At 34.8% G+C, this 9,076-nt stretch overlaps 1 protein-coding gene across 4 annotated transcripts; it reads left to right on the plus strand.

Moving 5' to 3' along the window:
- Window positions 1-800: 800 nt before the first annotated feature.
- Window positions 801-7,182, plus strand: LOC114177491 (ATPase 11, plasma membrane-type). 4 transcript variants are annotated; one of them, XM_028062860.1, is made up of 22 exons: window positions 801-972; window positions 1,145-1,264; window positions 1,380-1,499; window positions 1,595-1,693; window positions 1,788-1,925; window positions 2,077-2,211; window positions 2,324-2,503; window positions 2,612-2,818; window positions 2,899-3,018; window positions 3,109-3,228; window positions 3,380-3,502; window positions 3,591-3,695; window positions 3,786-3,930; window positions 4,429-4,593; window positions 4,736-4,974; window positions 5,066-5,098; window positions 5,211-5,292; window positions 5,392-5,552; window positions 5,776-5,961; window positions 6,043-6,225; window positions 6,312-6,487; window positions 6,781-7,182. In XM_028062860.1, exons 2-22 carry the CDS (start codon window positions 1,211-1,213, stop codon window positions 6,875-6,877), a joined length of 2,868 nt encoding a protein of 955 aa, XP_027918661.1. In that variant the 5' UTR covers window positions 801-972; window positions 1,145-1,210; the 3' UTR covers window positions 6,878-7,182. The 4 variants fall into 4 exon arrangements, with proteins under 4 accessions (XP_027918661.1, XP_027918664.1, XP_027918662.1 ...); XM_028062861.1 differs by having other exon boundaries at window positions 862-967; XM_028062862.1 differs by having other exon boundaries at window positions 897-915.
- The last annotated feature ends 1,894 nt before the right edge of the window (window positions 7,183-9,076 follow it).

Below are 9,076 nucleotides of genomic sequence, written 5' to 3' on the forward strand. Positions count from 1 at the left end.
AATGAAAAACTAGTTTGAAATTGTTGTAGAACAAGAAATATTAGTTATTAAACATGAAACTAAGCATTAAGACCTTTGATGTCTTTCAAAAATGAAAATGTTTTAAAATATAATATAAATCAACAAAAATGACACCAACTTTATAATATTTTTTGACACCACTTGCACAGTATACAATCTATTTGTAAAGGTATTTTAGTCATTAAAAATGTTAACTTTTAAATTTATAAAGAAAGAAAAAGATAAAAAGTAAAACATTATATATATAAATATAAATATAAAGTATGTGTAAAAATTTGTTAAATATCAAAACAATAATACCTTATTATTTTCAATAAAACGGTATAAAAATTATAAAATTGTAGAGCCCATATGTTTAAATGAACACTTTCACCACACATATTCAATAAAACCTATTTATATTAAGAGAACAACCCACATATCACAGTTTAAACAAGTAGCTTACAGCACAAATATAAAAAAAAAAAAAAGAATGTCAAATAATGTGAAGCAAGACAAAAATTTGCGTTTATTAAGTCACATGTTGGACTTTCAGACTGATACACTATCTCTTCTGCTGGATTTTTGTTATAAAAAAATTCTTGATCTAAGCTTTTGTCATTGTATTTTAGATTTTATCTTAATTATTCACTGTCCACCATAAAACGTCACATTATGAGAATGTTTATATTTTCTTAAAACATGATCTCATTTAAAAAAGCAAAATTTAAAGAAAAAAATGTAAAGGGTAGTAGGATAAGCAGAGAAAAATAAAGATGTGACTGTTAGCATGTTACTGAGCAAGTGGCCCTAAGTATGTGTATACTACTACTACTACTGTAACTCTAACATGGTTTCTTTTACTTGCATATGCAATCCATAAGAGTTTGTGTCTGTGCTTTTCTGAGCTGTGAGGTGTGGTTGTTGTTGTTGTACATCGTTTCAATCTTCAATCCCAAACTTCACAGTTAGGTTGTCTACTCCTACCCATAACCCATACCATACCATACCATACCATACCATACCATACGCCCTTTGTAGTTTGCACACTTTTTTATTTACTTGTACTTAGTGCCAACTCTTTCGGTTGGTGCACTTCTTCAGGCACGCACGCTAACTCTTGATTTCTGAACGGTTTTGGCAGTGAGAGCAAAGTTGGTAGCTCTAGAAATACACAGAGAAGAAGAACCAGAAGAAGAAGAAGCACAGGATGGGGGACAAGTCCCAAGTGCTCGAGGCTGTGTTGAAGGAAACTGTGGATTTGGTAACATTAACATAGATCTGAATCACTCTATCCCTGTGTTGTTGGTTGCTGTGTCTTTCTTGGTCTTTTTTTTTTCATTGATGGGGCTTTCTTTTTATTAACTCTGTGAATGCAGGAGAACATACCCATTGAGGAGGTTTTGGAGAATCTGAGATGTGGCAGGGAAGGTCTCAGCAGTGAAGCTGCTGAGGAGAGGCTTACCATTTTTGGTCACAACAAGCTTGAAGAGAAGAAAGTACTTTCTCTCTCTGTTTTTTTTTTCTCGTTCATTAAATCCCATTTAAAAAAATTGAACTTTTATGGTGAATTGTCTTCTGGGGTACTTTTCAGGAGAGCAAATTTTTGAAGTTTTTGGGATTTATGTGGAATCCTCTATCATGGGTTATGGAGGCTGCTGCTATAATGGCCATTGCGCTTGCAAATGGAGGGGTAAGTGGACTTAGTTTTTGGGACTTTATATTGGCAATGAAGGTGTGTGTTTGTAGGTTGATTCTTCGGACTTGTTCCTTGAAAATTTGTGCAGGGGAAAGCTCCTGATTGGCAAGACTTTGTGGGTATTATTACCTTGCTTCTCATCAATTCAACCATCAGTTTCATCGAGGAGAACAATGCTGGTAATGCTGCAGCAGCTCTCATGGCTCGGCTAGCTCCAAAAGCAAAGGTATCAAACTCTTTGTCTTTCTTTTTGTTTTATCTCAATACTGCCCGGGTGTGTGAATTCCATATTCTTATTGGTGCAGTTAGCATCTGAAAGGAATCTTTTCTTTATTTTCCCCTTTATAGTTTCGTTTCTCATGAATGTGTTTGTAAAGGTTCTTAGAGATGGTAGGTGGAATGAGCAAGATGCCGCGGTCCTAGTTCCTGGTGACATAATCAGCATCAAGCTTGGAGATATTATTCCAGCAGATGCTCGGCTTCTTGAAGGGGATCCTTTGAAAATTGATCAAGTGGGTTATTTTTTTATTATTATTTTTATATATCTATGTTATAGTATTTGTTCTTTGAATCCTCCACATGCGTAATTGCTCAAGTATCCTCTTTTTCCTTTGTGTCTTTCAGTCCGCACTTACAGGTGAATCACTTCCAGTGACAAAGGGTCCTGGTGATGGAGTATACTCTGGTTCAACCTGCAAACAGGGAGAGATTGAAGCTGTGGTTATTGCTACCGGTGTTCATACATTCTTTGGGAAAGCTGCTCATCTTGTTGATACCACAAATCAAGTGGGTCACTTTCAAAAGGTAACTCATGAGAGAATGTAACTTTTCACTCCTCCCTCGCAGTCCCACTGATATTCATTGTTCAGAATTTCAGGTTTCATGGTTATAGTCTTTTGCTGCTTTTTTCAGGTCTTAACTGCAATTGGGAACTTCTGCATATGTTCAATTGCTGTGGGGATGGTTATTGAGATTGTTGTTATGTATCCCATCCAAGATAGACCGTATCGTCCTGGAATTGATAACCTCCTTGTACTTCTGATCGGAGGAATTCCAATTGCCATGCCCACAGTTTTGTCTGTGACCATGGCCATTGGTTCTCACAGGCTATCTCAGCAGGTCAGTGAGGTCTTTTGGTTGAGCACCTTGGATTTGGGTGGATATATGCAGGGAAGAACTAATGGAGATAATGTCTGCAGGGGGCTATCACAAAGAGGATGACAGCCATTGAAGAAATGGCAGGCATGGATGTGCTTTGCAGTGATAAGACTGGGACTCTGACATTGAATAAGCTTACTGTTGACAAAAATCTAGTTGAGGTTGGATAATTAATGGCTGAATGGTGTTATTTTCTGGTTATTTTTGTGTTTGATATCCTCTTGTTCTAATAATTTTTAATTTTAATCAAGGTTTTTGCAAAAGGAGTGGATCCAGATACTGTTATTTTGATGGCTGCCCGAGCTTCAAGGCTTGAGAATCAAGATGCAATTGATACTGCCATAGTTGGGATGTTAGCTGATCCAAAGGAGGTTAGTCATATTCATACATTTATTATTCCCTTGCATTCTTCTAGAGGCACTTTTTAGCTTCAAGCCTGCAACTATAACTTGCACATTCACACACATCTTTCTAAATTCAAGTTGATCTAACTTTTTCTTTTTTAACTTATGGCCACTGAAGGCACGCGCTGGTATACAAGAAGTACATTTTCTTCCTTTCAATCCTACTGACAAGCGGACGGCATTGACTTATCTTGATCAAGATGGTAAAATGCATAGAGTAAGCAAAGGTGCACCGGAACAGGTAATTTGGCAACATTGCTTGCGTAGTTTTATATTAACAGTTGGTGTTGTGTATTCTCGTTTTGATGTGATCTGTACATGATATTTAGATCCTGAATCTTGCACACAATAAGGCAGAGATTGAACGAAGAGTTCATTCAGTGATAGACAAGTTTGCAGAGCGTGGTTTACGATCTCTTGCTGTAGCATACCAAGTAATTAATTTATTGCTTAATCAATCGGTGCCTCTTCATACTTATGTTTTAAGTTGGAAACGTTGATTTAGTCTTCTTCATTTTATACAGGAAGTTCCAGATGGAAGGAAAGAGAGTGCTGGAGGTCCATGGCAATTTGTTGGCCTTTTGTCTCTCTTTGACCCACCAAGGCATGATAGTGCGGAAACAATACGGAGGGCACTAAACCTTGGAGTAAATGTCAAGATGATTACAGGTCTGTAACATAAGATAGTGCACACCTTTGCTTTGCTTGTGTTATGATAATGAAATCATAAGTCTTTATAGCTTAATGAGGTTAATAAGGATTGGAAATAAGTGTTGTATTATATAAGCAACTGATGTGTTCTTAGTCCTATGACATCTGATTTATCTTGCATGTTCTTCGCCAAACTTGTTACTTATTGATCAGAACCATTTTTTTTTGTGTGGATGTTATTGGTCTGAGTTATTATGGGACTTAAATTTACATATTCGTACCACTGGACGAAGGATTTTGCTTTAGATGGGTTGAAAAATCCACAATCTGATTATCATTTTTTATGAACCGAAAGAATTTGTGATCCATGCTATGGTATCTTTGGAAATTAACTTGTACATTTAAAATAAAGTTTTTGTTTTTGAAAATGGCCAACAACATAATGCTCGTATGAAATTATGAACCCTTTATTTTTTCCTCCCAATATTCAATTATGTATCTTCCTTTTTCTATTAGGGGATCAGCTAGCTATTGGAAAGGAAACAGGTCGTCGCTTGGGAATGGGTACCAATATGTATCCTTCATCAGCTTTGCTTGGGCAGGACAAGGATGAATCCATTGCTGCCTTACCAATTGATGAGCTAATAGAAAAGGCTGATGGGTTTGCTGGTGTCTTTCCTGGTAGGCTTTTGTGTTGTCATAGCAATATCTTGGTTTGTTTATTGTTGACATGTGGTGGATGGAAGGTTAATTGGTAGCAGTAGTAGTAGTTTATTATTATGTAATTCTTTACTCATATTAGTTGGTTTGTATATTTGGTCAGAGCACAAGTATGAGATTGTGAAACGCTTGCAAGCTAGGAAACATATTTGTGGAATGACTGGTGATGGAGTGAATGATGCACCTGCTCTCAAGAAGGCAGACATTGGTATAGCTGTTGCTGATGCTACTGATGCAGCTCGTAGTGCATCTGATATTGTTCTAACAGAACCTGGCCTTAGTGTTATTATTAGTGCTGTTTTGACCAGCCGAGCTATCTTTCAGAGAATGAAAAATTATACAGTGAGCTATTTAATTACTGTTAATATCTTCTCAACAACTCCCCCTGTTTACTTTACTTACATTTGAACAATATTTTACTTCTATCATGCAGATTTATGCAGTCTCAATTACAATCCGTATTGTGGTGAGTGATTTTGCAACTCCAGGGTTTATTTTCTACCTGGCATGTTGGATGAAGTAACGATTAGACGGGTCTAATATTTTTGCTATGTTCCACATGTTTGACATGCTTACAGCTTGGTTTCATGTTGCTGGCTCTTATATGGAAGTTTGACTTTCCACCCTTTATGGTGCTTATTATTGCCATCCTAAATGATGGTTCGTTGTTTCTTTTCTTTGTCATTGTTTCCTGTTGCATGTCTCGTGCAGCATGCTTCTATGTATGTATTGGTGGCTAATATTTATTTAACATTGCAGGAACTATTATGACAATTTCAAAAGATCGTGTAAAACCATCTCCTCTGCCAGATAGCTGGAAGCTAGCTGAGATATTTACTACTGGTGTTGTGCTTGGAAGTTACTTGGCGATGATGACAGTCATATTCTTTTGGGCAGCATACAAAACAAATTTTTTCCCAGTATGAGTTTTATGATTTTAGTTTCGTATCTGAATTTATCGTGACATCTGTTCACGTTGCTCCACCCTTTATGGCAACAATGCTAGGACTCATTACTGCTATGAATATGGTCCAATGTTTCCTATTTATTTGAATCAATGTTCACTCATTACCTACATAGATTCTTCTTTTGGCTGTTTTGGATGCCTCGTTGATTTATTTATCTTGTCTGGTATATTTTCAGCGAGTTTTTGGAGTCTCAACTCTTGAAAAAACTGCTCATGATGATTTTCGGAAACTTGCATCTGCAATCTATCTTCAAGTGAGCACTATTAGTCAGGCCCTTATATTTGTAACTCGATCACGAGGTTGGTCATATGTTGAGCGTCCTGGTATACTGCTGGTGGTTGCTTTTATAATTGCTCAACTGGTAAGCCACAAAACCATTTTATTCTGCTGTACTTTTTTTTTACTGCAACAAGTTTGGTGATGGATTTGCTGTGTTGTGCAGATTGCCACTTTGATTGCAGTATATGCCAAGTGGAGCTTTGCTGCAATTGAAGGAATAGGTTGGGGTTGGGCTGGTGTTATATGGTTGTATAACATAATATTCTACATCCCACTTGATATCATTAAATTTTTAATTCGCTATGCTCTCAGCGGTAGGGCATGGGATCTTGTCATTGAGCAAAGGGTGAGCAGAGTTTGCTTTCTTGTGTTGAATAATCCAAGGCTGGTTTTAGTTCTTGTTCTAAGCTTATGGATTTCATTGTCTTGTAGATTGCATTCACAAGGCAAAAGGACTTTGGGAAGGAACAGCGTGAACTTCAATGGGCACATGCTCAAAGAACATTGCATGGATTACAACCACCTGACAGCAAGTTCACTGAGCGTACACATGTCAATGAACTCAATCAAATGGCCGAAGAAGCTAAAAGGAGAGCTGAAATTGCAAGGTAATTGTTTTTATTTGGTAAGGAATTAAGGTGGGGATAAATATCAAAATATTGCAATATAAGCTGCAAAAAAATGTTTTGAAGAAGTGTGAAACAACAGTAACTAAGACAAGAAGAACTACCCCCACTACTAATTCTTTTAAGAGATGATATAAGAATTTCATATGTTTTATGAGGGAAATACTCAAGTTAAAGTCTTGTTTGGATAAATTTGTTTCTTGTATACTGCTGAAAAAAGAAAAAACTTTATTAAGATTCAGTATTAGTTATTTATTTCCAATAATTGTATGCAGGTTGAGAGAACTCCATACACTAAAAGGTCATGTAGAATCAGTTGTGAGATTGAAGGGACTTGACATAGACACAATTCAGCAAGCATACACAGTTTGAATATGCTTATTATATATTTGCATAGTTATACTGTAAAGATTTACATTCTAATGTTGCTGAGAAGAATATAATGTAATGATTACACATGTTCAACTTTAAAGTCCTTTTTACTCTGCAGTTTGTTCTGAGCTCTTAAATGAGTGCTTTTTGAGGTCAATTTATGTGATCTTGTTTCTTGTTAGTTATCACTCCATCTGTCAGGTTTTCTCCACAATCTCATGATGGCAGGAACGGTGAGAAATTCACCCTTGTATTCTATGCTTCTGAACTCATTTTCTATCAATATACTTCCTCAGTTTCGGTCATTTTTGGAAATTAAATACAAGTTGGAAATGAAGAACTATGCATAGTTTGGTTTATTTATAAGCATAAATGTGAAGGAGATAAACACCTTGTTCACAAAGCAGTGAATGCGGATATTTTGAGGTGAGGAGAGTATTTTAACAATAAAGTTCATTATTGTAATTTTCTGTGAAGATAGAGGTGTCATGTCATATGAGTTGAGTTAATTTGGTCACTAATTTCTTGGGTTGGTAAAAAAAGGTTCACCTTTTTCTGTGTTTGGTTTACTTAACTTTGGGTCAAAGTGACTATGGGCCGAGTTTGTTCACCTAATTCCTTGTCTTCTTGTTTTTAATTCTCTTAATTAAAATCAATTTTTTAGTTGAATTATAGTTTAAAACAGATTGATGTGCTTTTCTTGTCAACTAGTTTTAAAACCTAGTTAAGTTTTTTCTGAATATATTTATAGATGATAATCTAAGTTTCCATACGTCTATTTTGATCTTCACTACTTGTTTGACTCTAGAGGTTTAACTTAAACGAGTTAAGCTCCTTTGAAACCTTTTTGATGAAAGGGTAAATTTGGACTCGAATTTGCAGAAAAAGCTAAAAGTTGGCTTCCCTCTGTCACTGTTTCTACAATCAGAAGCAGAAGACTAGGATAAGAGATAACCTATGTGTGGTTCATATACTAATAGCTATCATAATTTATGAAGCCCCTAATTCAGAAGAAAAAAAAAGGTGGATTGGATGAATGAGTATCCATATCCTAGAAGCCAAAAAGAATATGGCAGAAAACATTGGAGTGCAATGATGGTATAGTATATCAAAAGTATGCATTTGTCCTTTCAACCTATTCTGAGATTCTTCACTATGTGGGAGGTTATTGTCACTCTTTGTCATGGAGCAAGTGTCAATTTTTTTTCCCAATTCATAGCAATCATCTCTTACGTTTATAGAGAGGGTTTTACTAAGGAGAACAAACACTAATGAGATCTGAGTTCAACCATATAAAGTATTGACATCACTCTCAACTCAAAATCTTAAGACAATGAGTTTATGGATCTTTATTCTTATATAATGTTCTACTTTTTCATTTCTAACTAATGTGAGACTTAGACTCACACTTAAATTTCTAAGGTCATCAACCTCAAACTCAGAAGCCAGAACTTTGGAGATGATAAACTGCACATGGACACAGCTATGAGGTTGTTCTTTTTCAGCCTTTTCTTCTGTAATTTTAGTTCGTTTCTGTAATTGTTACAAAGTTAACAGAAAGTCTTCAACTTCAGTGAAGTCACTCTCATTAATCAACTTGACCACCATGTCACACAACATTAGATTAAGTTTACGTGCCTTATAAATTAGGATATTTTTAATTAAATTTTTATTTATTAGTGTTTTTCATTTTTCTTTTACATTTTTAATTAAGTTCATGTCGTTTAATTTTTTTTAATTAGATTATGTGAAAATTATCTTATTTCGTTATCTTCCTTTATTTATAGAATGCGAGGTGATGTAATTAATAAAATCATATTACAATGAATGTAAATAACAAGTGAGTTTTATTGTATTAATACTATTTCATATTGATCATAGAACAAACAAAACTTTTTAGTAACTATACTATGTCACATTTTTCGCAAATCAATAATAATAATAATAATAATAATAATAATAATAATTATTATTATTTATTACGATTTTGTCTTATTAAACTTTTTTTATTCAATTTGATTCCTTCTCAATAAAATATCTCATAAAGTATTTTAATATTCAAAAATCAACAATGCAACTATTTTAATGTTCAATTAAATGCTTTAACAATGTGACTCTTCAGGCATACTTTTAGTTTTATAACTTGTTACTATCTATTATTTTTAAATGGATGAAAATATTAAATATTATATATATATA

This window comes from Vigna unguiculata, chromosome 3 (genome assembly GCF_004118075.2).
Source record: "Vigna unguiculata cultivar IT97K-499-35 chromosome 3, ASM411807v1, whole genome shotgun sequence".
NCBI classification, from domain to species: Eukaryota; Viridiplantae; Streptophyta; class Magnoliopsida; order Fabales; family Fabaceae; genus Vigna; species Vigna unguiculata.

What these genes read in the sequence shown, in the direction of transcription:
- LOC114177491 (XM_028062860.1), top strand. Translation starts at nt 1,211, where the DNA reads ATGGGGGACAAGTCCCAAGTGCTCGAGGCTGTGTTGAAGGAAACTGTG. An exon ending in GTTTGCTGGTGTCTTTCCTG is followed by an intron (nt 4,594 to 4,735) that starts GTAGGCTTTTGT and finishes ATATTTGGTCAG; the next exon opens with AGCACAAGTATGAGATTGTG. An exon ending in ATCTTGTCATTGAGCAAAGG is followed by an intron (nt 6,226 to 6,311) that starts GTGAGCAGAGTT and finishes ATTGTCTTGTAG; the next exon opens with ATTGCATTCACAAGGCAAAA.